Source organism: Poecile atricapillus, chromosome 33 (genome assembly GCF_030490865.1).
Source record: "Poecile atricapillus isolate bPoeAtr1 chromosome 33, bPoeAtr1.hap1, whole genome shotgun sequence".
NCBI classification, from domain to species: Eukaryota; Metazoa; Chordata; class Aves; order Passeriformes; family Paridae; genus Poecile; species Poecile atricapillus.
In genome coordinates, this window is record NC_081281.1 from 1,128,315 (window position 1) to 1,156,063 (window position 27,749).

The 27,749-nt window shown below is 59.4% G+C and overlaps 3 protein-coding genes and 1 long non-coding RNA gene across 11 annotated transcripts; 2 read left to right on the forward strand and 2 right to left on the reverse strand.

The window, feature by feature from the left end:
* Positions 1 to 604: 604 nt before the first annotated feature.
* Positions 605 to 4,812, reverse strand: LYSMD1 (LysM domain containing 1). Of its 4 annotated transcripts, none has more exons than XM_058860466.1 (3): positions 4,413 to 4,812; positions 2,901 to 3,217; positions 605 to 791 (listed from the first exon to the last, which is right to left on the reverse strand). In XM_058860466.1, exons 1-3 carry the CDS (start codon positions 4,686 to 4,688, stop codon positions 656 to 658), a joined length of 729 nt encoding a protein of 242 aa, XP_058716449.1. In that variant the 5' UTR covers positions 4,689 to 4,812; the 3' UTR covers positions 605 to 655. The 4 variants fall into 4 exon arrangements, with proteins under 4 accessions (XP_058716449.1, XP_058716448.1, XP_058716446.1 ...); XM_058860465.1 differs by having other exon boundaries at positions 605 to 821; XM_058860463.1 differs by having other exon boundaries at positions 605 to 851.
* On the forward strand, positions 4,743 to 12,346 carry SCNM1 (sodium channel modifier 1). The gene is made up of 8 exons (XM_058860467.1): positions 4,743 to 4,865; positions 6,161 to 6,231; positions 7,075 to 7,163; positions 7,812 to 7,912; positions 8,785 to 8,870; positions 9,673 to 9,767; positions 9,851 to 9,980; positions 12,145 to 12,346. Exons 1-8 carry the CDS (start codon positions 4,815 to 4,817, stop codon positions 12,242 to 12,244), a joined length of 723 nt encoding a protein of 240 aa, XP_058716450.1. The 5' UTR covers positions 4,743 to 4,814; the 3' UTR covers positions 12,245 to 12,346.
* A 1,042-nt stretch (positions 12,347 to 13,388) lies between these two features.
* Positions 13,389 to 27,380, reverse strand: TMOD4 (tropomodulin 4). 5 transcript variants are annotated; one of them, XM_058860459.1, is made up of 11 exons: positions 27,301 to 27,380; positions 27,127 to 27,219; positions 25,785 to 25,918; positions 24,712 to 24,868; positions 21,828 to 21,950; positions 20,377 to 20,466; positions 19,586 to 19,716; positions 18,870 to 18,977; positions 18,092 to 18,235; positions 15,059 to 15,203; positions 13,389 to 13,684 (listed from the first exon to the last, which is right to left on the reverse strand). In XM_058860459.1, the coding sequence occupies exons 3-11, from the start codon at positions 25,905 to 25,907 to the stop codon at positions 13,662 to 13,664; spliced, it is 1,044 nt and encodes a 347-aa protein (XP_058716442.1). In that variant the 5' UTR covers positions 25,908 to 25,918; positions 27,127 to 27,219; positions 27,301 to 27,380; the 3' UTR covers positions 13,389 to 13,661. The 5 variants fall into 5 exon arrangements, with proteins under 5 accessions (XP_058716442.1, XP_058716437.1, XP_058716438.1 ...); XM_058860454.1 differs by lacking the exon at positions 27,301 to 27,380 and having other exon boundaries at positions 27,127 to 27,285; XM_058860455.1 differs by lacking the exons at positions 27,127 to 27,219; positions 27,301 to 27,380 and adding an exon at positions 26,979 to 27,001.
* Positions 23,696 to 24,611, forward strand: LOC131590407 (uncharacterized). The gene is made up of 3 exons (XR_009280083.1): positions 23,696 to 23,784; positions 24,070 to 24,414; positions 24,529 to 24,611. It is a non-coding gene; the product is annotated as an uncharacterized LOC131590407 (long non-coding RNA).
* Positions 27,381 to 27,749: the final 369 nt, after the last annotated feature.

Here is a 27,749-nt window from a genome sequence, read left to right on the forward strand (position 1 = left end):
CCTCTGGTGTCCCCACTGTCACATCTCAGTGTCCCCGGTGTCACTCCTCTGGTGTCCTCGATGTCCCTCCTGTGGTGTCCTCGGTGTCACATCCGTGGTGTCCCCAATGTCCCAAGGTGAAGATCTCGTCCTGGTCATCTCTGGTGTCCCGTTATGGTGTCCCCAATGTCCCCAATGTCCCATTCCGGTGTCCCCAGTGTCCCATCCCAATGTCCCAAATGTCCTCGATGTCCCCACAGTGTCCCCAAGTCTGTCCCCAGTGTCCCCAAGTCTGTCCCCAGGTGTGTCCCCAGCTGTGTCCCCAGGTGTGTCCCCAGTGTCCCCAGTGCTGTCCCCAGGTGTGTCCCCAGTGTCCCCAGTGTCCCCAGTGCTGTCCCCAGTGTCCCCAGTGTCCCCAGCTGTGTCCCCAGTGTCCCCAGTGTCCCCAGGTATGTCCCCAGTGTCCCCAGGTGTGTCCCCAGCTGTGTCCCCATTGTCCCCAGTGTCCCCAGTGTCCCCAGTGCTGTCCCCAGGTGTGTCCCCAGTGTCCCCAGTGTCCCCAGCTGTGTCCCCAGCTGTGTCCCCATTGTCCCCAGTGCTGTCCCCAGTGTCCCCAGGTGTGTCCCCAGCTGTGTCCCCAGCTGTGTCCCCAGTGTCCCCAGTGTCCCCATCACTGTCACAAGGTGAAGATCTCGTCCTCGCTGTCCCTGAGCGCGGCCGCCCGCGGGGTCCTGGTGAGGGGTCGGGGTCCCAGCCGGGCCCCCCGAGGGGACCCAGGGGTGACACCGGGGCCACCCCGGCCCGGCCCGGGGCTGTGGGGACACCGGGTGACGTCATCAGGGCTGTGGGGACATGGGGTGACATCACTGGGGCTGTGGGGACACCGAGTGACGTCATCAGGGCTGTGGGGACAGGGGGTGATGTCACCAGGGGACACCGAGTGACGTCATCGGGGCTGTGGGGACACCGAGTGACGTCACCGGGGCTGTGGGGACACCGGGTGATGTCATCGGGGCTGTGGGGACACCGAGTGACGTCACCGGGGCTGTGGGGACACCGGGTGATGTCACTGGGGCTGTGGGGACACCGAGTGACGTCACCAGGGGACACCGAGTGACATCATTGGGGCTGTGGGGACACCAAGTGACGTCATCGGAGCTGTGGGGACACAGGGGTGACGTCATCGGAGCTGTGGGGACAGCGGGTGACGTCATCAGAGCTGTGGGGACACCGAGTGATGTCATCGGGGCTGTGGGGACACCGGGTGACGTCATCAGAGCTGTGGGGACAGGGGGTGACGTCATCAGGGCTGTGGGGACAGCGGGTGACGTCACCGGGGCTGTGGGGACACCGAGTGACGTCATCGGGGCTGTGGGGACACCGGGTGACGTCATCAGAGCTGTGGGGACACCGGGTGACGTCATCAGAGCTGTGGGGACACCGAGTGACGTCATCGGAGCTGTGGGGACACCGAGTGACGTCATCGGGGCTGGGGGGACAGGGGGTGACGTCACCGGAGCTGTGGGGACAGGGGGTGACGTCATCGGGGCTGGGGGGACACCGAGTGACGTCACTGGGGCTGTGGGGACACCGGGTGACGTCATCGGGGCTGTGGGGACAGGGGGTGACGTCATCAGAGCTGTGGGGACACCGGGTGACGTCACTGGGGCTGTGGGGACACCGGGTGACGTCACCAGGGGACACCGAGTGATGTCATCGGGGCTGGGGGGACACCGGGTGACATCACTGGGGCTGTGGGGACAGGGGGTGACGTCACCGGAGCTGTGGGGACAGGGGGTGACGTCATCGGGGCTGGGGGGACACCGAGTGACGTCACTGGGGCTGTGGGGACAGGGGGTGACGTCATCAGGGCTGTGGGGACAGGGGGTGACGTCACTGGGGCTGTGGGGACACCGAGTGACATCACTGGGGCTGTGGGGACATGGGGTGACGTCATCAGGGCTGTGGGGACACCGGGTGACGTCACTGGGACTGTGGGGACAGGGGATGACGTCACCAGGGGACACTGAGTGACGTCACCGGGGCTGTGGGGACAGGGGGTGACGTCACCGGGGGACACCGAGTGACGTCACCGGGGCTGGCCCTGCCACCTCCCCCACTGCACCCCAACCCTGCCCCATTTCACCCCCAAACCTCCCCCAGTTCAGTCCCAGTTTCACCCCAATTTCCCAAATTTCCCCCCAGTTTCACCCCAATTTCTCCCCCAAATTCTTCCCAAAATTTTCCCTGATTTTTCTCATTTTTTTCCCAATTTTCCCCCAATTTTTTCCCAGATTTTCTCCCCATTTTTTCCCAGGATTTCTCCCCAATTTTTCCCATTTTCCCCCATTTTCCCCACCTGCTCTCCCGTCCCCGCAGCCGCTGCGCCGCCGCCTCCTTGGAGCGGCCGAGAAGCCCCAACTTCACCCCAAATTTCCCCCAACTTCACCCCAAATTTCCCCCAATTTTTTCCCCAAATTTTCCCCAATTTCACCCCAAATTTCCCCCAATTTCACCCCAAATTTCTCCCAATTTCACCCCAAATTTCCCCCAACTTCACCCCAAATTTCCCCCAACTTCACCCCAAATTTCCCCCAATTTCACCCCAAATTTCCCCCAATTTTTTCCCCAAATTTCCCCCAATTTTTCCCACAATTTCCCCCAATTTCACCTCAAATTTCCCCCAATTTTTTCCCCAAATTTCCCCCAATTTTTTCCCCAAATTTCTCCCCAGATTTTTCCCAATTTTTTCCCCAAATTTCCCCCAATTTTTTCCCCAGATTTCCCCCAATTTTTCCCCGGATTTCCCCCAATTTTTTCCCCAGATTTCTCCCAACTTCACCCCAAATTTCCCCCAATTTTTTCCCCAAATTTTCCCCATTTTCTCCCCAGTTTTTCCCATTTTCCCCCATTTTCCCCACCTGCTCTCCCGTCCCCGCAGCCGCTGCGCCGCCGCCTCCTTGGAGCGGCCGATCTCGGCGTCCAAGCGCCGCAGGAAATCCGAGGCCGAGAGGTCGCGACGGGAAGGGCCGGGATCAATCCCGGGATCATCCCTGGGATCGGGATCATCCCTGGGATCATCCCTGGGATCATCCCCGGGATTGTCACCGGGATCGTCACCGGGATCGTCCCCGGGGTGTTCCCGGGATTGTCCCGGGGGCTGCGGGATCACCAGGGTGGCCTTCAGGAAAATGGTGTCCGAGGAGTAGAGGCGGTTGGCGCGCTGGATCTGCTCCATCTGCGGGATCCACCGGATCAGTGCCATCCGTGGGATCCGTGGGATCGGGATTGGGATCCATGGGATGGGATTGGGATCAGGGTGGGATCAATGGGATCAATGGGATCGGGATTGGGATCAATGGGATGGGATTGGGATCAATGGGATTGATGGGATCAATGGGACTGGGATTGGGATCAATGGGATCAATGGGATCAATGGGATTGATGGGATCAGTGGGATCAGGATCAATGGGATGGGATTGGGATCAATGGGATTGATGGGATCAATGGGACCAATGGGATCAGCAGGATCGATGGGATTGGGATCAGGATTGGGATCAGGATCAATGGGATTGGGATTGATGGGATCAATGGGATGGGATGAGGATTGGAAGGGGGATCGGAATAATGGGATTGGGATCAATGGGATAGGATTGAGACTGACGGGATCGGGGTGGGATCAATGGGATGGGATCAGGATCAATGGGATCAGTGGGATCCATGGGATCAGGATCAATGGGATCAATGGGATTGGGATCGATGGGATCGATGGGATCGATGGGATCAGGATCAATGGAATGGGATGGGGATTGGAAGGGGGATCAGAATAATGGGATTGGGATCAATGGGATGGGATTGGGATTGATAGGATGGGATCAAGATGGGATCAGGGTGGGATCAATGGGATTGGAAAGGGGATCAGGATTGGGATGGGGACAGGAACAGGGATGGGATGGGATCCATGGGATGGGATCAGGATGGGATCAGGATGGGATCCATGGGATGGGGACAGGAACAGGGATGGGATCAGGATGGGATCAGGGTGGGATCAATGGGATCAGGATGGGATCAATGGGATCAATGGGATCAGGATGGGATCGATGGGATCAGGATGGGATCAATGGGATCAGGATGGGATCAGGGTGGGATCAATGGGATCAGGATCGATGGGATCAGGATGGGATCAATGGGATCAGGATGGGATCAGGGTGGGATCAATGGGATCAGGATGGGATCAATGGGATCAATGGGATCGATGGGATCAATGGGATCAGGATGGGATTGATGGGATCGATGGGATTGATGGGACGGGGACAGGGATACGGGCAGGAAAGGGACGCGCACCAGGACGGGCGAACCAAGCGAACCGGGCCAGGCCGGGCCCTCGCTGCCCCCCGGTACTCCCGGTACCCCCGGTACCCCCCGGTACTCACCGTTACCCCGTAGCGCAGCGCCAGCCCCGGCAGGGTGTCCCCGGGCTGCAGCCGGTGCTCCCGCGGCCCCGCCATGGCCCGCCCGGGGCTCCGGGCCCGGGGGTCCCTCCCGGGGGTCCCGGCCCGGCCCCGCCGCTCACGGGGCGCGCTCGGTCCCGGGCCCCGCCGAACCGGCGCGGCCTCGCGGCGCCTCCTGGGAGCTGTAGTTCCCTCCCGGCCGTCCCCGCCGCCATTCCCGCCGAGACTTCCCCGCGGCTGAACTACAACTCCCGTCATCCCGCGGGGGGCCGCGCTGAGCGCTCGCTGATTGGTCAATTTCCCCCGCGCACTGCCCGCTGGGAAACGCTACCCGGAAGCGGCGGCGGCGGTTGCCATGGTGACCGCGGCCTAGCGCCGGCCGCCATGTCCTTTAAACGCGACGAGAGCGACCCGGGGCCGCTCGGGGCGCTGCAGGTGGGGCCGGCACCCCCGGGACCCCTCCCCGGACACCCCCCGGGACCTCCCCGGGGACCCCCGAACCCCCAGACCCAGTCCCGGCCTCCCCGCGCCAGCCCCGGCTTCACCCCCGGGGCCGCGGCCTGAACCCCTCGGGTCCCCCGAGGCCTTGCCTGGGGTCCCTTCGTGTCACCTCGGGGTCCCTTTGTGTCACCTCGGGGTCCCTTTGTGTCACCTCGGGGTCCGTTTATGTCCCCTCGGGGTCCCTTTGTGTCCCCAGCCCTTCCCGGGGTCCCCTCGTGTCACCTCGGGGTCCCTTTGTGTCCCCCTTGGGTCCCTTTGTGTCACCTCGGGGTCCCTTTGTGTCCCCTCGGGGTCCCTTTGTGTCCCCAACCCTTCCCGGGGTCCCCTCGTGTCCCTTTGTCCCCTCGGGTCCTTCCCGGGGGTGTCCCCAGGGTCCCTCTGGGGGGGGAGGACAGGGTGGGGACACTTTGGGGACACTTTGGGGACACTTTGGGGGGAATAGGGTGGGGACACTTCGGGGACACTCTGGGGATACTTTGGGGACAGGTTTGGGACACTTTGGGCACAGGTTGGGGACACTTTGGGGATACATTGGGGGGGACAGGGTGGGGACACTTTGGGGACAGTTTGGGGGCACTTTGGGGGGGGACAGGGTGGGGACACATTTGGGAACACTTTGGGGACACTTTGGGGGCACTTTGGGGGCACTTTGGGGGGGGACAGGTTGGGGGCACTTTGGGCACAGGTTTGGGACACTTTGGGGGGGACAGGGTGGGGACACATTTGGGACACTTTGGGCACAGGGTGGGGACACTTTGGGGACACTTTGGGGGTACTTTGGGGACATGTTTGGGACACGTTGGGGTGGCACCGGGGACACTGTGGGGACACTTTGGGGGGGACAGGGTGGGGACACTTTGGGGACACTTTGGGGGGGACACGTTGGGGACACTTTGGGGACACTTTGGGGACACGTTGGGGTGGCACCGGGGACACTGTGGGGACGCTTTGGGGGGGACAGGGTGGGGACACTTTGGGGACACTGGGGGGGACAGGGTGGGGACACTTTGGGGACACTTTGGGGGGGACAGGGTGGGGACACTTTGGGACACGTTGGGGTGGCACCGGGGACACTGTGGGGACACTTTGGGGGGGACAGGGTGGGGACACTTTGGGGACACTTTGGGGGGGACAGGGTGGGGACACTTTGGGGACACTTTGGGGGGGACAGGGTGGGTACACGTTGGGGACACGTTGGGGTGGCACCGTGGTGACACCGCTGTCCCCAGAGGCGCCGTGTGGCCGAGCTGCTGGCCAGCGCCATCCCCGAGGACGAGGCGCTGCTGCTGCGCGATGGCAGGTGAGACTGTCCCCAAAGTGTCCCCAAAGTGTCCCCAGACTGTCCCCAAACTGTCCCCAAAGTGTCCCCAAACTGTCCCCAAAGTGTCCCCGAGGTGTCCCCAAAATGTCCCCAAACTGTCCCCAAAGTGTCCCCAAACTGTCCCCAAGGTGTCCCCGTGTCCCCAGGGTGTCCCCAGGGTGTCCCCAGTGTCCCCAGGGTGTCCCCAGGGTGTCCCCAGACTGTCCCCAGGGTGTCCCCAGTGTCCCCAGGGTGTCCCCAGGGTGTCCCCAGACTGTCCCCATGGTGTCCCCAGACTGTCCCCAGGGTGTCCCCAGGCTGTCCCCATGTCCCCAGGCTGTCCCCAGGGTGTCCCCAGACTGTCCCCATGTCCCCAAACTGTCCCCAGGGTGTCCCCATGTCCCCAAGGTGTCCCCAAGGTGTCCCCAGACTGTCCCCATGGTGTCCCCAGACTGTCCCCAAACTGTCCCCAGGGTGTCCCCATGTCCCCAGACTGTCCCCATGTCCCCAAACTGTCCCCAGGGTGTCCCCATGTCCCCAGACTGTCCCCATGGTGTCCCCAGGCTGTCCCCAAGGTGTCCCTGGTGTCCCCAGACTGTCCCCATGGTGTCCCCAGGCTGTCCCCAGGCTGTCCCCAAGGTGTCCCCATGTCCCCAGACTGTCCCCAGGGTGTCCCCAGACTGTCCCCATGTCCCCAGGCTGTCCCCAGGCTGTCCCCAGGGTGTCCCCAAGGTGTCCCCATGTCCCCAGGCTGTCCCCAGGCTGTCCCCAAGGTGTCCCCATGTCCCCAGGCTGTCCCCAGGCTGTCCCCATGTCCCCAGACTGTCCCCATGGTGTCCCCAGGCTGGCGTGCTCGCTGTGTCCCCACCGTCCCGTGTGTGACACTCTGGAGACGCTGGTGCTGCACCGGGCGGGCAGGAAACACCTGGACAGTGAGTGAGGGTGACACTTGTGTCACCTGTGTCACCTGTGTCACCTGTCCTGTGTCATCTGTGTCACTTGTTCTGTGTCACCTGTTCTGTCACCTGTGTCACCTGTGTCACCTGTTCTGTGTCACCTGTTCTGTGTCACCTGTGGCACCTGTCCGTGTGTCCCCTGTTCGTGTGTCCCCCGTGTCCCCTGTGTCCCCTGTCCGTGTGTCCCCTGTCCGTGTGTCCCCCGTGTCCCCTGTGTCCTCTGTGTCACCTGTCGGTGTCCCCGTGTGTCCCCGTGTGTCCCCTGTGTCACCTGTCCCCGTGTCCCCTCTCCAGGTCTGCACCGTTGTTATTCCCGTCCCCGCTGTCCCCAGGTGTCCCCGTGTCCCCTGTCCGTGTGTCCCCTGTCCGTGTGTCCTGTCCCTGTGTCCCCTGTCCCTGTGTGTCCCCCGTGTCCCCTGTCCGTGTGTCCCCGTGTGTCCCGTGTGTCACTCATGTCCCCGTGTCCCCTCTCCAGGTCTGCACCGTTGTTATTCCCGTCCCCGCTGTCCCCAGGTGTCCCCGTGTCCCCTGTCCCCGTGTCACCTGTCGGTGTCCCCGTGTGTCCCCGTGTCCCCTGTCCGTGTGTCCCCGTGTGTCACTCATGTCCCCGTGTCCCCTCTCCAGGTCTGCACCGTTGTTATTCCCGTCCCCGCTGTCCCCAGGTGTCCCCTCAGGGCCCTCAGGTGACCCCGCAGGAGGCCCCGGGCGTGGCCCCGGCTCTGCAGGTGGGTGTGGCCGGGTGGGCGTGGCCTCGGTGGGCGTGGCCTCCATGGGTGTGGCCCCATCGAGGTGTGGCCTCATTGGGTGTGGTCCCATGTGGGCGTGGCCTCGATGGGTGTGCACTAAGTGGGCGTGGCCTCTGGTGGGCGTGTCCCAGTCGACATATCCCAATATGGGCGTGATCTGTGTGGGCGTGGCCTCAATGGGTGGGCGTGGCCTCAATGGGTGGGCGTGGGCTCAATGGGTGGGCGTGGGCTCTGATGGGTGTGTCCCAGAGTGGGCGTGGCCTCAATGGGTGGGCGTGGCCTCAATGGGTGTGCACTAAGTGGGCATGTCCCTGGTGGGCGTGGCCTTCAGGTGGGTGTGTCCCGGGTGGGCGTGGCCTCTGGTGGGTGTGTACCGGTGGGTGTGGCCTCGGGTGGGCGTGGCCTCAAAGGGTGGGCGTGGCATCAATGGGTGTGCACTAAGTGGGCGTGTCCCTGGTGGGCGTGTCCCCCGGTGGGCGTGTCCCGGGTGGGCGTGGCCTCTGGTGGTGTGTCCCGGGTGGGCGTGGCCTCTGGTGGGTGTGTCCCGCGTGGGCGTGGCCTCTGGTGGGCGTGTCCCAGAGTGGGCGTGGCCTCAATGGGTGGGCGTGGCCTCAATGGGTGTGCACTAAGTGGGCATGTCCCTGGTGGGCGTGGCCTCTGGTGGGCGTGGCCTCTGGTGGGTGTGTCCCGGGTGGGTGTGGCCTCGGGTGGGTGTGTCCCTGGTGGGCGTGGCCTCTGGTGGGTGTGGCCTCGGTGGGTGTGGCCTCATGTGGGCGTGGCCTCCGGTGGGTGTGGCCTCATGTGGGCGTGTCCTCATGTGGGCGTGGCCTGGCTGCCATTGGCTGTTCCAGGCCCCCCTGCTGGCCCGGACGCGCCGAATCGCCCGCAGCGCCCTCCTGAGCTCCGCCCCCTACGACAGCCGCTGCCGGAAACAACCGTGAGGAACAGCCGGGAAAACACCGGGAAAAACAGCGGGAAAAACAGCGGGAAAAAATGGGGAAAACACCGGGAAAAACAGCGGGAATAACACCGGGAAAAAATGGGGAAAAACACTGGGAGTAACACTGGGAAAAACACGGGGAAAAAATGGGAAAAACACCAGGAATAACACCGGGAAAAACACCGGGAATAACACCGGGAAAAACACTGGGAATAACACCAGGAAAAAATGGGAAAAACACCGGGAAAAACACCAGGAAAAAATGGGAAAAACACCGGGAATAACACTGGGAAAAACCGGGAAAAACACTGGGAAAAACACCGGGAAAAAATGGGAAAAACACCGGGAATGACACCGGGAAAACTGGGAAAAACACTGGGAATAACACCGGGAAAAATGCTGGGAAAAACCGGGAATAACACCGGGAAAAACACCAGGAATAACACTGGGAATAACACTGGGAAAAACACCAGGAAAATCGGGAATAACACCGGGAAAAACCAGGAAAAACACCGGGAAAAACTCGGGAAAAATGGGGGGAAATAAAATCTGGGAAAATGTGGGGAGAAATGGGAAAAAAAATGGGAAAATGTGGGGGAAAAAAATGGGAAAAATCAGGAAAATCTGGGAAAGGACCCCAGGGACAGCGGGAAAAGTTCTGGGATTTGCAGGGAAGGATGGGGAGAAACTTCTGGAATTCCTGGGATGGCGATTGGTGGGATCAGAGCTGGAAAAACCCCAAAATTCCCAGGAAAGGGAATTTTTTGGGATTCACCTCCTCTCCTTTCCCCCCTCCCAGGACAAAGAGCAGCAGCTCCCGGCTTGGGATGATCCCAAAAAATTCCCAGGAGCCGCTCCAGAATTCCGGGAATCCCGAAAATCCCCAGGCAGAGGGTGAGAAACTCCCCAAATTCCAGGTTTTTTTCGGGAATTCCCCATTCCTGGAATTCCCAGCAGCTCCTTCCTGGCTCCCCCAGGTGTTGCCAAGGGGAGGAAAGCGGGAAGGAAAAGGAATTCCCGGATTTCCGAGGGGCCGAAGGAGAATTCCCGGATTTCCGAGAGCCCGGAGCGGCTGCGGATCCTGAGGCACCACCTGCACCTGCGCAGGTGAGCTGGGCTCGGGAATTCCGGGAAAAATTCCCAAAATATTCCCAAAAAATTCTGGGAAAAATCACCAAAATATCCCCAAAAAATTCTGGGAAAAATCACCAAAATATCCCCAAAAAATTCGGGGAAAAATCCACAAAATATCCCAAAAAATTCCAGGAAAAATCCCAAAATATCCCCCAAAAATTCCGGGAAAAATCACCAAAATATCCCAAAAAATTCCAGGAAAAATCACCAAGATATTCCCAAAAAATTCCGGGAAAAATCCACAAAATATCCCAAATAATTCCGGGAAAAATCCACAAAATATCCCCCAAAAATTCTGGGAAAAATCACTAAAATATCCCCAAAAAATTCCGGGAAAAATCACCAAAATATCCCCAAAAAATTCTGGGAAAAATCCACAAAATATCCCCAAAAAATTCCGGGAAAAATCACCAAAATATCCCGAAATATTCCGGGAAAAATCCCAAAATATCCCCAAAAAATTCCGGGAAAAATCCACAAAATATCCCGAAATATTCCAGGAAAAATCCACAAAATATTCCCGAAAAATTCCGGGAAAAATCCACAAAATATCCCAAAATATTCTGGGAAAAATCCACAAAATATCCCAAAATATTCTGGGAAAAATCACCAAAATATCCCCCAAAAATTCCGGGAAAAATCACCAAATTATCCCCCCAAAATTCTGGGAAAAATCACCAAAATATTCCCAAAAAATTCTGGGAAAAATCACCAAAATATTTCCTAAAAATTCCGGGAAAAATCCACAAAATATCCCAAAAAATTCCAGGAAAAATCACCAAAATATTCCCAAAAAATTCCGGGAAAAATCCACAAAATATCCCCAAAAAATTCCGGGAAAAATCACCAAAATATCCCAAAAAATTCCGGGAAAAATCACCAAATTATCCCCCAAAAATTCTGGGAAAAATCACCAAAATATCCCAAAAAATTCCGGGAAAAATCCACAAAATATCCCCAAAAAATTCCGGGAAAAATTCCCAAATTATCCCCCAAAAATTCTGGGAAAAATCACCAAATTATCCCCCCAAAATTCTGGGAAAAATCCACAAAATATCCCAAAAAAATTCCTCAAAATTCCCCCACAAAATCCAAAAAATTCCTCCCAAAATTCCCCAAAATATCCCCAAAAAATTCCTCCAAAATTCCCAAAAATATTCCCAAAAATATTCCCAAAAAATCCTCCTCAAATCCCCCCTAAAATCCAAAAAATTCCCATAAAAAATTCCTTTAAAAATCCCCCCCAAAATTCCTTAAAAATCCTTAAAAAATCCCCCAAAAGTTCCATTAAAAACCCCCAAAATTCCTTAAAAATTCCTGGAAAAAAATTCCCAAAAATTCATTTAAAAATCCCCCAAAAATTCTCAAAAACTCCCTGAAAAATTCCCAAAAAAAATCCAAAAAAATTCCCAAAAATCTCTAAAAATATCCCCAAAAATTCCCAAAAATTCCTTAAAAATCCTTAAAAAATCCTCTAAAATTCCGTTAAAAACCCCAAAATTCCTTAAAAATTCCTGGAAAAAAATTCCCAAAAATTCATTTAAAAATCCCCAAAAAATTCTCAAAAACTCCCTGAAAAATTCTCAAAAAAATCCAAAAAAATTCCCAAAAATCTCTAAAAATATCCCCAAAAATCCCTTAAAAATCCTTTAAAAAATCCTCTAAAATTCCGTTAAAAACCCCAAAATTCCTTAAAAATTCCTGGAAAAAAAATCCCCAAAAATTCATTTAAAAATCCCCCAAAAATTCTCAAAAACTCCTTGAAAAATTCCCCAAAAAAATCCAAAAAAATTCCAAAAAAATCTCTAAAAATATCCCCAAAAATCCCTTAAAAATCCTTCAAAAAATCCTCTAAAATTCCATTAAAAGCCCCAAAATTCCTTAAAAATTCCTGGAAAAAAATTACCAAAAATTCATTTAAAAATCCCCCAAAAATTCTCAAAAACTCCCTGAAAAATTCTCAAAAAAATCCAAAAAAATTCCCAAAAATCTCTAAAAATATCCCGAAAAATCCCTTAAAAATCCTTTAAAAAATCCTCTAAAATTCCGTTAAAAGCCCCAAAATCCCTTTAAAAAATCCCCAAAAATTCCCAAAGCATCCCAAGGAATTCCCAATCCCGATTTTCCCCCCTTGCAGCCGGGGTTGGCTCCAGGATCCCGCCGGGAATTGGATCAAGGACGACAACGTCGAGTTCGACTCCGACGAGGAGGAGCCGCCGCCGCTGCCCCCGGCCTGACGGCCCCAGGTGTCCCCAAATGTCCCCAAATGTCCCCAAATGTCCCCAAATGTCCCCAGAAAACCCGGGAATTAAACAGGATTTTTTTGGAATTTTTTTGGAATTTTTTTGGAATTTTTTGCGGGGAATTTTGGGAGATTTTTTGGGATATTTTTTTGAATTTTGGGGATTTTTTGGGGGGAATTTTTGGGGGGAATTTGGGGATTTTTGGGGGATTTTTTGGGGATTTTTTGGGAGATTTTTTGAGATTTTTGGGGGGAATTTGGGGAGATTTTTTGGGGTTTTTTGGGGGGAATTTTGGGAGATTTTTTGGGATTTTTTGGGGGAATTTTGGGATTTTTTGGGAGATTTTTTGGGATTTTTTTTTAATTTTGGGAGATTTTTTGGGTTTTTTTGGGGGAATTTGGGGATTTTTTGGGGATTTTTTGGGAGATTTTTTGGGATTTTTGGGAGGAATTTGGGGGGGAATTCTGAGAGGTTTTTTGGGATTTTTTTTGGACTTTTTGAGGATTTTGGGGGGGAATTTTGGGAGATTTTTTGGGATTTTTGGGGGGAATTTTGGGAGATTTTTTGGGATTTTTTGGGGGAATTTTGGGATTTTTTGGGAGATTTTTTGGGATTTTTTTGGAATTTTGGGAGATTTTTTTGGGATTTTTTGGGGGGAATTTTGGGATTTTTTGGGGATTTTTTGGGAGATTTTTGGGATTTTTTGGGGAGGAATTTGGGGAGATTTTTTGGGATTTTTGGGGGGAATTTTGGGATTTTTTGGGGATTTTTTGGGAGATTTTTGGGATTTTTTTGGGAGGAATTTGGGGAGATTTTGGGGAGATTTTTTGGGGGGAATTTTGGGGGCAATTTTGGGAGATTTCTTGGGATTTTTGGGCGAAGTTTTGGGAGATTTTTGGGGGATTTTTTGGGATTTTTTGGGGGGGAATTTTGGGAGATTTTGAAGATTTTTGGGGGGAATTTTGGGAGATTTTTTGGGATTTTGGGGGCAAGTTTTTGAAGATTTTTGGGGGGATTTTTCTGGGATTTTGGGGATTTTTTGGGGGAAACTTTGGGAGATTTTGAAGATTTTTGGGGGGAATTTTGGGAGATTTTTGGGGATTTTTTTGGAGATTTTTTGGGATATTTTTTCAGGATATTTTTGGGATTTCTTTAGGATTTTGGAGGGAGCAGAATTTTTATTTTCAATTTTTATTTTTCTGGGGGAGAACAGAACTTTTCCCTTTGCATTTTTTTCCGCAGAGCCGTGAATTCCCCGGGAAGGGATTTGGGGGTTCTGGGGACCCCTCCCATCCCTGTCCCCCCCCTTTTCCCACATTCCCAGCGGGAATTTTCCCGGGAATTCCCAAATCCACACTTTTTTCCAGCCTTTTTCCAGTTTATTCCGGAGCTTTCCGAGCTCGGGGGATTTTTAGGATTTCTTCTGTTGGCGACCTGGGGAGGGGAAAAGGGGAGGGGGGGTCAGGGGTGGGACCCCAAATTCCCCTGGGGACATTTGGGGACACCCAGGGGACATTTGGGGACACCCAGGGGACATTTGGGGACATTTGGGGACATCCAGGGATTGGGGGGGGTCAGGGGTGGGACCCCAAATTCCCCTGGGGACATTTGGGGACATTTGGGGACACCCAGGGGACATCCAGGGATTGGGGGATGGGGACAAATCTGGGACCCCAAATTCCATCCTGGGGACATTTGGGGACCCCTGGGGACATTTGGGGACATTTGGGGACATCCAGGGATTGGGAGGGGACAAATCTGGGACCCCGAATTCCCCTGGGGACATTTGGGGACACCCAGGGGACATTTGGGGACATCCAGGGATTGGGGTGGGGACAAATCTGGGACCCCAAATTCCCCTGGGGACATTTGGGGACACCCAGGGGACATTTGGGGACATTTGGGGACACCCAGGGATTGGGGGGGGTCAGGGGTGGGACCCCAAATTCCCCTGGGGACATTTGGGGACCCCTGGGGACATTTGGGGACATTTGGGGACATCCAAGGATTGGGGGGGGACAAATCTGGGACCCCAAATTCCATCCTGGGGACATTTGGGGACATTTGGGGACATCCAGGGATTGGGGGGGGACAAATTTGGGACCCCAAATTCCATCCTGGGGACACCGGGGGACCCCTGGGGACATTTGGGGACCCTTGGGGACATTTGGGGACCCTTGGGGACACCTGGGGACCCTTGGGGACCTTTGAGGACCTCTGGGGACATTTGGGGACCCTTGAGGACATTTGGGGACCCTTGAGGAGTCTTTGGGGACCCCTGGGGACCCCTGGGGACATTTGGGGACCCTTGGGGACCTTTGAGGACCTCTGTGGACATTTGGGGACCCTTGGGGACATTTGGGGACCCTTGAGGAGTCTTTGGGGACCCCCGGTGACCCCTGGTGACCATTGGTGGCCCCTGGGGACATTTGGGAACCCTTGAGGACTCTTTGGGGACCCTTGGTGACCCCTGGGGACATTTGGTGACCCCTGGTGACCCCTGGTGACATTTGGCAACCCCCGGTGACCCCCAGTGACCCCTGGTGACCCCCAGTGACCCCTGGTGACATTTGGTGACCCCTGATGCCATTTGGTGGCCCTGGTGACCCCCGGTGACCCCCGGTGACCCCCGGTGACCCTGGTGATCCCTGGTGACCGCCGGTGACATTTTTTGACCCCTGGTGACCCCGGTGACCCTGGTGACCCCCGGTGACCGCCGGTGACATTTTTTGACCCCTGGTGACCCCAATGACCCCCGGTGACCCCCGGTGACCCCCAGTGACCCCGGTGACACTTGGTGACACTCACGGATCTCGCTGTTGCGGGTGAGGGCGGCGGCGGCGCGCGCCCGCGGGCCCTGCAGGGTGAAAGTGTAACCGAGACGGAGCAGGGAGGGACAGCGCTCCAGGGTGGCAGCCAGGGCCATCTCCACCGTGTCACCAAAGCGCTGGCACTGAGAGAGTGACACTGTGTCATTGTCACTGTGTCACTGTCACTGTGTCACTGTCATTGTGTCACTGTGTCACTGTCACACCCCCCAGCAGGGAGGGACAGCGCTCCAGGGTGGCAGCCAGCGCCATCTCCACCGTGTCACCAAAGCGCTGGCACTGCGGGGGTGTCATTGTCACTGTCACCATCACTGTGTCACTGTCACTGTGTCACTGTCACACCCCCCAGCAGGGAGGGACAGCGCTCCAGGGTGGCAGCCAGCGCCATCTCCACCGTGTCACCAAAGCGCTGGCACTGCGGGGGTGACATTGTGTCATTGTCATTGTCACTGTGTCACTGTGTCACTGTCACTGTGTCACTGTGTCACTGTCACACCCCCCAGCAGGGAGGGACAGCGCTCCAGGGTGGCAGCCAGCGCCATCTCCACCGTGTCACCAAAGCGCTGGCACTGCGGGGGTGACATTGTGTCATTGTCATTGTCACTGTGTCACTGTGTCACTGTCACTGTGTCACTGTGTCACTGTCACACCCCCCAGCAGGGAGGGACAGCGCTCCAGGGTGGCAGCCAGCGCCATCTCCACCGTGTCACCAAAGCGCTGGCACTGAGAGAGTGACATTGTCACTGTCATTGTCACTGTGTCACTGTGTCACTGTCACTGTCACTGTGTCACTGTCACAGCCCCCAGCAGGGAGGGACAGCGCTCCAGGATGGCAGCCAGCGCCATCTCCACCGTGTCACCAAAGCGCTGGCACTGCGGGGGTGACATTGTCACTGTCACTGTGTCACTGTCACTGTCACTGTGTCACTGTGTCATTGTCACTGTGTCACTGTCACTGTGTCACTGTCACTGTGTCACTGTCACTGTGTCACTGTCACTGTGTCACTGTGTCACTGTCACTGTGTCACTGTCACTGTCACACCCCCCAGCAGGGAGGGACAGCGCTCCAGGGTGGCAGCCAGGGTCATCTCCACCGTGTCACCAAAGCGCTGGCACTGCGGGGATGTCATTGTCACTGTCACCATCACTGTCACTGTGTCACTGTCACTGTCACTGTGTCACTGTCACTGTGTCACTGTCATTGTCACTGTGTCACTGTGTCACTGTCACTGTGTCACTGTCACACCCCCCAGCAGGGAGGGACAGCGCTCCAGGGTGGCAGCCAGCGCCATCTCCACCGTGTCACCAAAGCGCTGGCACTGCAGGGGTGACATTGTCACTGTGTCACTGTCACTGTGTCACTGTGTCACTGTCACTGTGTCACTGTGTCACTGTGTCACTGCGTCACTGTCACTGTGTCACTGTGTCACTGTGTCACTGTCACTGTCACAGCCCCCAGCAGGGAGGGACAGCGCTCCAGGGTGGCAGCCAGCGCCATCTCCACCGTGTCACCAAAGCGCTGGCACTGCGAGGGTGACACTGTGTCATTGTCACTGTGTCATTGTCACTGTGTCACTGTCATTGTGTCACTGTGTCACTGTCACACCCCCCAGCAGGGAGGGACAGCGCTCCAGGGTGGCAGCCAGAGCCATCTCCACTGTGTCACCAAAGCGCTGGCACTGTGGGGGTGACATTGTCACTGTCACTGTGTCACTGTCACCATCACTGTCACTGTCACTGTGTCACTGTCACTGTCACTGTCACTGTGTCATTGTCACTGTGTCACTGTCACACCCCCCAGCAGGGAGGGACAGCGCTCCAGGGTGGCAGCCAGAGCCATCTCCACTGTGTCACCAAAGCGCTGGCACTGTGGGGGTGACATTGTGTCATTGTCACTGTCATTGTCACCATCACTGTGTCACTGTGTCACTGTCACTGTCACTGTCACTGTCACACCCCCCAGCAGGGAGGGACAGCGCTCCAGGGTGGCAGCCAGCGCCATCTCCACCGTGTCACCAAAGCGCTGGCACTGCGGGGATGTCATTGTCACTGTGTCACTGTCACCAACTCCCCCAGTGTCCCCAGTGTCCCCAGTGTCCCCAGCAGTGTCCCCAGTGTCCCCAGCAGTGTCCCCAGCAGTGTCCCCAGTGTCCCCAGTGTCCCCAGCAGTGTCCCCAGTGTCCCCAGTGTCCCCAGTGGTGTCCCCAGTGTCCCCAGTGTCCCCAGTGGTGTCCCCAGTGCTGTCCCCGGTGTCCCCAGTGTCCCCAGCAGTGTCCCCAGTGTCCCCAGCAGTGTCCCCAGTGTCACCTGGTTGTCCAGGCGCAGTTCACTCAGGGTGTGGCACTGGCCCACGGTCTCCAGTAGCCACAGGAGCTGTCCCTGTCCCCAGTGTCCCCAGTGTCCCCAGTGTCCCCAGTGTCCCCAGTGATGTCCCCAGCAGTGTCCCCAGTGTCCCCAGCAGTGTCCCCAGTGTCCCCAGCAGTGTCAGCAGTGTCCCCAGCAGTGTCCCCAGTGTCCCCAGCAGTGTCCCCAGTGTCACCTGGTTGTCCAGGCGCAGCTCGCTCAGGGTGTGGCACTGGCCCACGGTCTCCAGTAGCCGCAGGAGCTGTCCCTGTCCCCAGTGTCCCCAGTGTCCCCAATGTCCCCAGTGTCCCCAGTGTCCCCAGCAGTGTCCCCAGCAGTGTCCCCAGTGTCACCTGGTTGTCCAGGCGCAGCTCACTCAGGGTGTGGCACTGGCCCACGGTCTCCAGTAGCCGCAGGAGCTGTCCCTGTCCCCAGTGTCCCCAGTGTCCCCAATGTCCCCAGTGTCCCCAGTGTCCCCAGTGTCCCCAGCAGTGTCCCCAGCAGTGTCCCCAGTGTCACCTGGTTGTCCAGGCGCAGCTCGCTCAGGGTGTGGCACTGGCCCACGGTCTCCAGTAGCCGCAGGAGCTGTCCCTGTCCCCAGTGTCCCCAGTGTCCCCAGCAGTGTCCCCAGTGATGTCCCCAGTGTCCCCAGCAGTGTCCCCAGTGTCACCTGGTTGTCCAGGCGCAGCTCACTCAGCGTGTGGCACTGTCCCACGGTCTCCAGTAGCCGCAGGACGCCGGCGCCGCTGATGAAGTTGGACTCGAGGTTGAGGCTCTGCAGGCTCCGGTTCTGCTCCAGCATCTCGGCCACCGCCTGGGGACAACACGGGGACACCTGAGGGACACCTGAGGGACACCTGAGGGACACCGCAGGGACACCACAGGAACACACAGTGACACCTGAGGGACACCTGAGGGACACTGCAGGGACACCACAGGGACACCTGAGGGACACCAGAGTGACACCGCCTGGGGACAACACGGGGACACCTGAGGGACACCTGAGGGACACCTGAGGGACACACAGTGACACCGCCTGGGGACAACACGGGGACAACATGGGGACACCTGAGGGACACCTGAGGGACACCAGAGTGACACACAGTGACACCGCCTGGGGACAACACGGGGACAACACGGGGACACCTGAGGGACACCTGACACCAGAGGGACACTGCAGTGACACCACAGGGACACCTGAGGGACACCTAAATGGCCCCAAAGTGGCACCAAAGTGGGCCCAGAGTGACACCTGAGGGACACCTGGGTGGCCCCAAAGTGGCACCAAAGTGGCACCAAAGTGACACCAAAGTGGTACCAGAGTGACACCTGAGGGACACCAGGGTGACAGCATTTGGGGACATTTGGGGACACCATTTGGGGACATTTGGGGACACCATTTGGGGACACCATTTGGGGACATTTGGGGACACCATTTGGGGACTCACGTTGGCCACGAGGTCGTTGCTGCGCGTGGCCACCAGGCTGAGGCTGCGCACGTGGGTGTTGGTCTTGATGGCCCCGCAGATGGCCTCGAGCGTGGGGACAGGGATGTCCTGGGGACAACAGGGGACACGGGGTCACCATGGGGACAGGGATGTCCTGGGGACACCAGGGGACAACAGGGGACACGGGGTCACCGTGGGGACAGGGATGTCCTGGGGACACCAGGGGACACAGGGGACATGGGGTCACCATGGGGACAGGGATGTCCTGGGGACAGGAGGGGACACGGGGTCACCGTGGGGACAGGAGGGGACACCGGGGGACACGGGGTCACCATGGGGACACCAGGGGACAGGGATGTCCTGGGGACACGGGGGACAACAGGGGACACAAGGGACATGGCATCACTTGGGCTGGGGTGGGACTTGTCACCCTGGGGACACCTTGGGGACGCCTTGGGGACACTGTGGGGACACTCTGGGGACATTGTGGGACAAGGATCACCCCTGGGGACACCCCAGGATAGGACCCAACACCCTGGGGACACCTTGGGGACACTTTGGGGACACTTCGGGGACACTTCGGGGACACTCTGGGGACACTTTGGGGACACTTTGGGAACACTTTGGGGACACTTTGGGGACACTTTGGGGACACTTTGGGGACACTTTGGGGACACCTTGGGGACACCCTGGGGACACTTTGGGGACAGTGTCACCTTGATGTTGTTGAGGTTGACGTCCAGCAGCTCGGGGTCGTTCTCCTGCAGCCGCCGCAGCGTCTCGGCCACGTCCGTGGGGTTTGGGGGCTCGTCCGGAACCGGCCGGTACCGGTCCGGCTGTACCACACCTTGGGGACATGGGGACACCTTGGGGACACCATGGGGACACGGGGACAGCGTGGGGACACCATGGGGACACGGGGACACCGTGGGGTTTGGGGGCTCGTCCGGAACCGGCCGGTACCGGTCCGGCTGTACCACACCTTGAGGACATGGGGACACCTTGGGGACACCGTGGGGACACGGGGACACCTTGGGGACACCGTGGGGACACGGGGACACCGTGGGGTTTGGGGGCTCGTCCGGAACCGGCCGGTACCGGTCCGGCTGTACCACACCTTGGGGACATGGGGACAGCGTGGGGACAGCGTGGGGACACGGGGACAGCGCTCAGGGACAGGGGGACACACGAGTTTGGTCCTCAAAGCCCGACCCAACCTCCCCGTGGGGCCGTTTGTGTCCCTGTCCCTGTCCCCATCCCGGTCACTCACTGTTGATGTCCCCAGGGGTGTCCCCAATGTCCCGAGTGATGTCCCCAGTGTCCCCAATGTCCCCAGTGTCCCCAGTGATGTCCCCAGTGTCCCCAGTGTCCCCAGTGTCACTCACTGTTGATGCCCTCGGTGTTGCAGATGTCCCCAATGTCCCCAGTGGTGTCCCCAGTGTCCCCAGTGATGTCCCCAGGTGTCCCCAGTGTCCCCAGTGTCCCCAGTGTCCCCAGTGTCACTCACTGTTGATGCCCTCGGTGTTGCAGATGTCCCCACTGCAGATGGCATCGTAGTACTGCTTGTTACTCATCAGCGTGTACATGCCCAGGATGGCTGTGGGGACAGCGGGGACATCAGGGGACAGCAGGGGACAGTGGGGACAGCAGGGGACAGCAGGGGACATCAGGGGACAGCAGGGGACAGCGGGGACATCAGGGACATCAGGGGGACATTGGGGACAGCAGGGACAGCAGGGGAGGGGAACACCCAGTGTGACACTGGGACAGTGTGTGTGACACACAGGTGTGTGACAGGTGTGTGACAGTGACACTCAGGTGTGTGACAGTGACACTCGGGTGTGTGACACTCAGGTGTGTGACAGTGACAGGTGTGTGACAGGTGTGACACGGGTGTGTGACAGGTGTGTGACAGTGACACTCAAGTGTGTGACAGTGACACTGAGGTGTGACAGTGACACTCAGGTGTGACAGGTGTGTGACAGTGACACTCAGGTGTGTGACAGTGACACTCAGGTGTGTGACAGGTGTGTGACAGTGACACTCAAGTGTGTGACAGTGACACTGAGGTGTGACAGTGACACTCAGGTGTGACACGGGTGTGACACCCGCTGTTACCCTGGGCCGAGTCCCCTCCTGCCGCCGCTCCCGGCCCCGCGCGGATCCCGGCCTGCAGAGACCGGCCTGGTTCCATCCCGCGGGAATCCCACGGGAATTCCATGGATATCCCATCCCAATCCCATGGGAATCCCATGGATATCCCATCCCAATCCCACGGGAATTCCATGGATATCCCATCCCAATCCCACGGGAATTCCATGGATATCCCATCCCAATCCCATGGGAATCCCATGGATATCCCATCCCAATCCCACGGGAATTCCATGGATATCCCATCCCATCCCAATCCCACGGGAATCCCACGGGAATCCCATGGATATCCCATCCCAATCCCATGGATATCTCATCCCAATCCCACGGGAATCCCATGGATATCCCAATCCCAATCCCACAGGAATCCCATGGATATCCCATCCCAATCCCAATCCCATGGATATCCCATCCCAATCCCACAGAAATCCCACAGGAATCCTGTCCCATCCTTTACAGATCCCACCCCGATTCCAACCCCATTCCCGACCCCAATCCCATTCCCGATCCCATTCCCACATTCCCATTCCCACATTCCCAATCCCATTCCCGATCCCGATCCCGTTCCTGATCCCAATCCCATTCCCACATTCCCGTTCCCACAATCCCATTCCCGATCCCGATCCCGTTCCCACATCCCCATTCCCATTCCCATTCCCGTTCCCAATCCCGATCCCGTTCCCGATCCCACATTCCCGATCCCATTCCCGTTCCCACATTCCCGTTCCCATTCCCGATCCCGTTCCCACATTCCCGATCCCATTCCCACATTCCCATTCCCGATCCCGATCCCGATCCCGTTCCCACCGGCCAGGTCGCACATCTCGGCCTCGGTGGCTTTGGCCAGCGCCTCCTCCAGCTCCGGCTCCAGCGTCACCTGCTCCTCCCGCGGCAGCGCCGGCCCCCGGGGCTTGGGGACAAACGGCTTCCCTGGGGACACAAAGGGGACATCAGGGACACATTGGGGACACATTGGGGACACATTGGGGACAAACGGCTTCCCTGGGGACACATTGGGGACAAACGGCTTCCCTGGGGACATGGGGACATCAGGGACACACTGGGGACAAACGGCTTCCCTGGGGACACAAAGGGGACATCAGGGACATATTGGGGACACGTTGGGGACACATTGGGGACAAACAGCTTCCCTGGGGACAGGGGGACATCGGGGACACATTGGGGACATGGGGACACATTGGGGACAAACGGCTTCCCTGGGGACACATTGGGGACACATTGGGGACAAACGGCTTCCCTGGGGACACATTGGGGACATCAGGGACACATTGGGACATCAGGGACACATTGGGGACACATTGGGGACAAACGGCTTCCCTGGGGACACATTGGGGACATCAGGGACACATTGGGGACATCAGGGACACATTGGGGACACATTGGGGACAAACGGCTTCCCTGGGGACACATTGGGGACATCAGGGACACACTGGGGACACATTGGGGACATCAGGGACACATTGGGGACACATTGGGGACATGGGGACACACAGGGGACAAACGGCTTCCCTGGGGACACACAGGGGACATGGGGACACATTGGGGACACACTGGGGACAAACGGCTTCCCTGGGGACATGGGGACACATTGGGGACATGGGGACACATTGGGGACAAATGGCTTCCCTGGGGACATGGGGACACGGGGACACATTGGGGACACATTGGGGACATGGGGACACCAAGGCAGTGGCCCAGGGACAAGGCCTGAGGGAGGGACACTGTGCCAGGGGGGTGACATTGGCAGTGGGTGACAGTGCCAGAGCTGGTGACGGTGCCAGGGACAGTGACAGTGCCAGCACTGGTGGCCCTGCAGGGGTGACAGTGGCAGGGACAGTGACAGTGCCAGCGCTGGTGGCCGTGCCCGGGGCTGGTGACACTGCAGAGGTGACAGTGCTGGGGTTGGTGACACTGCAGAGGTGACAGTGCTGGGGTTGGTGACACTGCAGAGGTGACAGTGCCAGCGCTGGTGGCCGTGCCCGGGGCTGGTGACACTGCGGAGGTGACAGTGCCGGGGCTGGTGACACTGCAGAGGTGACAGTGCCAGCGCTGGTGGCCCTGCAGGGGTGACAGTGCCAGCGCTGGTGGCCGTGCCCGGGGCTGGTGACACTGCAGAGGTGACAGTGCTGGGGTTGGTGACACTGCAGAGGTGACAGTGCCAGCGCTGGTGGCCCTGCAGAGGTGACAGTGGCAGGGACAGTGACAGTGCCGGGGCTGGTGACACTGCAGAGGTGACAGTGCTGGGGTTGGTGACACTGCAGAGGTGACAGTGCTGGGGCTGGTGACACTGAGGAGGTGACAGTGCCAGCGCTGGTGGCCCTGCAGGGGTGACAGTGGCAGGGACAGTGACAGTGCCAGGGCTGGTGGCCGTGCCCGGGGCTGGTGACACTGCAGAGGTGACAGTGCCAGCGCTGGTGGCCCTGCAGAGGTGACAGTGGCAGGGACAGTGACAGTGCTGGGGCTGGTGGCCGTGCCCGGGGCTGGTGACACTGCAGAGGTGACAGTGCCAGCGCTGGTGGCCCTGCAGAGGTGACAGTGGCAGGGACAGTGACAGTGCTGGGGCTGGTGACACTGCAGGGGTTGGTGACACTGCAGAGGTGACAGTGGCAGGGACAGTGACACTGCAGAGGTGACAGTGCCAGCGCTGGTGGCCCTGCAGGGGTGACAGTGGCAGGGACAGTGACAGTGCTGGGGTTGGTGACACTGCAGAGGTGACAGTGCTGGGGCTGGTGACACTGAGGAGGTGACAGTGCCAGCGCTGGTGGCCGTGCCCGGGGCTGGTGACACTGCAGGGGTGACAGTGGCAGGGACAGTGACAGTGCCAGCGCTGGTGGCCGTGCCCGGGGCTGGTGACACTGCAGGGGTGACAGTGCCGGGGTTGGTGACACTGAGGAGGTGACAGTGCCAGCGCTGGTGGCCCTGCAGAGGTGACAGTGGCAGGGACAGTGACAGTGCCAGCGCTGGTGGCCGTGCCCGGGGCTGGTGACACTGCAGGGGTGACACTGCAGGGGTTGGTGACACTGAGGAGGTGACAGTGCCAGCGCTGGTGGCCGTGCCCAGGGCTGGCAGGGTCCCAGCTCGCCCAGGACACCCGAGCCACTGGCCAGGCTGAGCTAAATATACCCGAGCCTGGAGGCCTGGTCCCCTCAGTGTCCCCTCAGTGTCCCCTCAGTGTCCCCTCAGTGTCCCCAGCCTGTCCCCAGGCCATCCCCAGACTGTCCCCACTGTCCCCAGGCTGTCCCCACTGTCCCCACACCTTGCACGAGGTCCTGGCACTCCACGGCCTCCAGCGCTCCAGGTTCTGCAGGAGCGTGTCCCTGTCCCCTCAGTGTCCCCTCAGTGTCCCCTCAGTGTCCCCAGGCTGTCCCCAGGTGTCCCCACACTGTCCCCACTGTCCCCAGCTGTCCCCTCAGTGTCCCCTCAGTGTCCCCTCAGTGTCCCCAGGTGTCCCCAGGTGTCCCCTCAGTGTCCCCAGGTGTCCCCTCAGTGTCCCCTCAGTGTCCCCAGGTGTCCCCAGACCTTTTTTCTCTCCGGTGAAGGGCACCAGGTCCTGTCTCTCCTCTGTCTCCAGCGCCTGTCGCTCCAGGTGCTGCAGGAGCGTGTCCCTGTCCCCTCAGTGTCCCCTCAGTGTCCCCTCAGTGTCCCCAGGTGTCCCCAGGTGTCCCCAGACCTTTTTTCTCTCCGGTGAAGGGCACCAGGTCCTGTCTCTCCTCTGTCTCCAGCGCCTGGCGCTCCAGGTGCTGCAGGAGTTTCTCCCTGTCCAGGGGTCCCGTGGGGCTCTTGTGGGTCTGGTCCCGCTGGCGCAGCCCCGCTGGCAGCAGCACGTTCTGGGGACAGCGCCAGTGTCACCTCCCGGTCCTGGTGTCACCTCCCTGTCCTGGTGTCACCCCCCGCTGCTCCTGGTGTCACCTCCCGGTGCTCCTGGTGTCACCTCCCTGTCCTGGTGTCACCCCCCGGTGTCACCTCCCGGTCCTGGTGTCACCTCCCGGCCCCGGTGTCACCTCCCGGCCCTGGTGTCACCTCCCGGTCCTGGTGTCACCCCCTGATGCTTCCGGTGTCATCCCCCGGTCATGGTGTCACCCCCCGGTGCTCCCGGTGTCACCTCCTGGCCCTGGTGTCACCTCCCGCCAGCCCCGGTGTCACCTCCCGGTCCTGGTGTCACCCCCCGGTGCTCCTGGTGTCACCTCCCGGTGCTCCTGGTGTCACCTCCCGGTCCTGGTGTCACCCCCCGGTGCTCCTGGTGTCACCCCCCGGTGCTCCTGGTGTCACCTCCCGGTCCTGGTGTCACCCCCCGGTGGTCCCGGTGTCACCCCCTGGCCCCGGTGTCACCTCCCTGTCCTGCTGTCACCCCCCGGTGCTCCTGGTGTCACCTCCCGGTCCTGGTGTCACCCCCCGGTGCTCCTGGTGTCACCTCCCGGTCCTGGTGTCACCCCCCGGTGCTCCTGGTGTCGCCTCCCTGGTCCTGGTGTCACCCCCTGCCAGCCCCAGTGTCACCTCCCGGCCCTGGTGTCACCTCCCAGCCCCGGTGTCACCTCCCGCTCCAGCCCCGGTGTCACCTCGGGGTCCATCCCGGTGTCCCCCCCCCCCGGTCCCGGTGTCCCCCCGGTGTCACCTCAGGGTCCATCCCGGTGTCCCCCCCCTCCCCCGGTCCCGGTGTCCCCCCGGTGTCGCCGGTGTCACCTCGGGGTCCATCCCGGTGTCCCCCCCCCGGTCCCGGTGTCCCCCCGGTGTCGCCGGTGTCACCTCGGGGTCCATCTCGGCCAGCTCGCTGTCCAGCTGTGCCAGCTCCTCCGGGGACAGCTCCTGCAGGATTTTGTCCTCGTCGATGTCCCGGTACTTCTCCAGCTCCTGCCGGTACGGAGTCATGGCCGCGGGCACTGCGGGGACACCGGCGACACGTGGGGACACCGCGGGGACACCGGGGGACACCGGGGGACACCGGGAGAAACCGGGGGACACGGGGGGGACAGCGGGGGACAGAGCTGGGGACACCGCGGGGACACCGGGGGACACCAGGGGACACTGGGGGACACCGGGGGGACACCGGCGACAGCTGGGGACAGCGGGGGACAGCGCTGAGGACACCGGGGGGACAGCGGGGACACCGGGGGACACCGGGGGGACACCGGCGACAGCTGGGGACAGCGGGGAACAGTGCTGAGGACACCGGGGGGACAGCGGGGACACCGGGGGACAGCGGGGGGACAGCTGGGGACAACTGGGGACACAGCGGGACACGGGGAGACAGCGGGGGGCAGCTCTGGGGACACCGGGGGGACACGGGGGACACCGGGGGACAGAGCTGGGGACAGCTCTGGGGACACCGGGGACCCCTCCGTGCCACCCCCTGGGGACACCGAGCGCACCCCAAAAGTTGTCCCCAACCTCTGTCACCTCCCAGGGTCACATCCCGCTCCGCCCCGAGCCCCCCAGATTCCAACCCCCCCCTCCCAGGGGTGACAGGAGGGACAAACCGCGGTGTCCCCAAATGTCACCACCCCGCCGTGTCCCCAAATGTCACCGCCCCACAAACGCCAACCCCGCGGTGTCCCCAAATGTCGCCACCCCTCAAACGCCGCTCCGCCGTGTCCCCAAATGTCGCCACCCACAGAAGCCACCCCGCCGTGTCCCCAAGAGTCGCCACCCCACAGAAGCCACCCCGCCGTGTCCCCAAGTGTCACCACCCCGCGGTGTCCCCAAATGTCGCCACCCCTCAAACGCCGCTCCGCCGTGTCCCCAAATGTCGCCACCCACAGAAGCCACCCCGCCGTGTCCCCAAATGTCACCACCCCACAGAAGCCACCCCGCGGTGTCCCCAAATGTCGCTGCCCCACAAACGCCGCTCCGCCGTGTCCCCAAATGTCGCCACCCACAGAAGCCACCCCGCGGTGTCCCCAAATGTCCCCACCCCGCGGTGTCCCCAAGGTGGGGCCGCACCTGTCCCGCCCCGCCCCCCCCGAGCCCGGGAATTCCTTCGGGAAGCGGCTCCGGGATCTCCCAGATCCCAAAATCCGTGGGGCGGGACAGGGGGGAGGTGACACCGCCACCACCCCCTGGGGACACGGCGGGGACAGCGGGGCCCTACCTGGGGCCGATCCCGAGCGCCGGGTCCTAAAGGCGATCCCAGAGGGGATCCCAAAGGGCGGCGCCGATCCCAAAAGCCGGGGCCGATCCCAAAAGCGATCCCAAAAGCCGGAGCCGATCCCAAAGCGATCCCGGAGCCCGGAGCCGATCCCAAAAGCCGGAGCCGATCCCAAAGGCGATCCCAAAAGCCGGGGCCGATCCCAAAGCGATCCCGGAGCCCCGGGGCCGATCCCAAAGCGATCCCAAAGCTGTGGGGCCGCTCAGGGCATGAGATCAGCGCTTTATTGGGGCCGCGAGGGGCGGATCCCAGTCCCGGCCCTTATCGGGAACCGGGGCCCCGCCCCGGCCCGCGGGGCCCCGCCGACCCCAAAACCTCCGGGGAAAAAGGGAGAGGATCCTCTGAACCCTATAAACCTGATCCCAAAACCTGATCCCAAAAACCTGATCCCAAAAACCTCCGGGGAAAAAGGGAGAGGATCCTCTGAATCCTATAAACCTGATCCCAAAAACCTGATCCCAAAAACCTGATCCCAAAAACCTGATCCCATAAACCTGATCCCAAAAACCTCCGGGGAAAAAGGGAGAGGATCCTTCCCAATCCCATAAACCTGATCCCAAAAACCT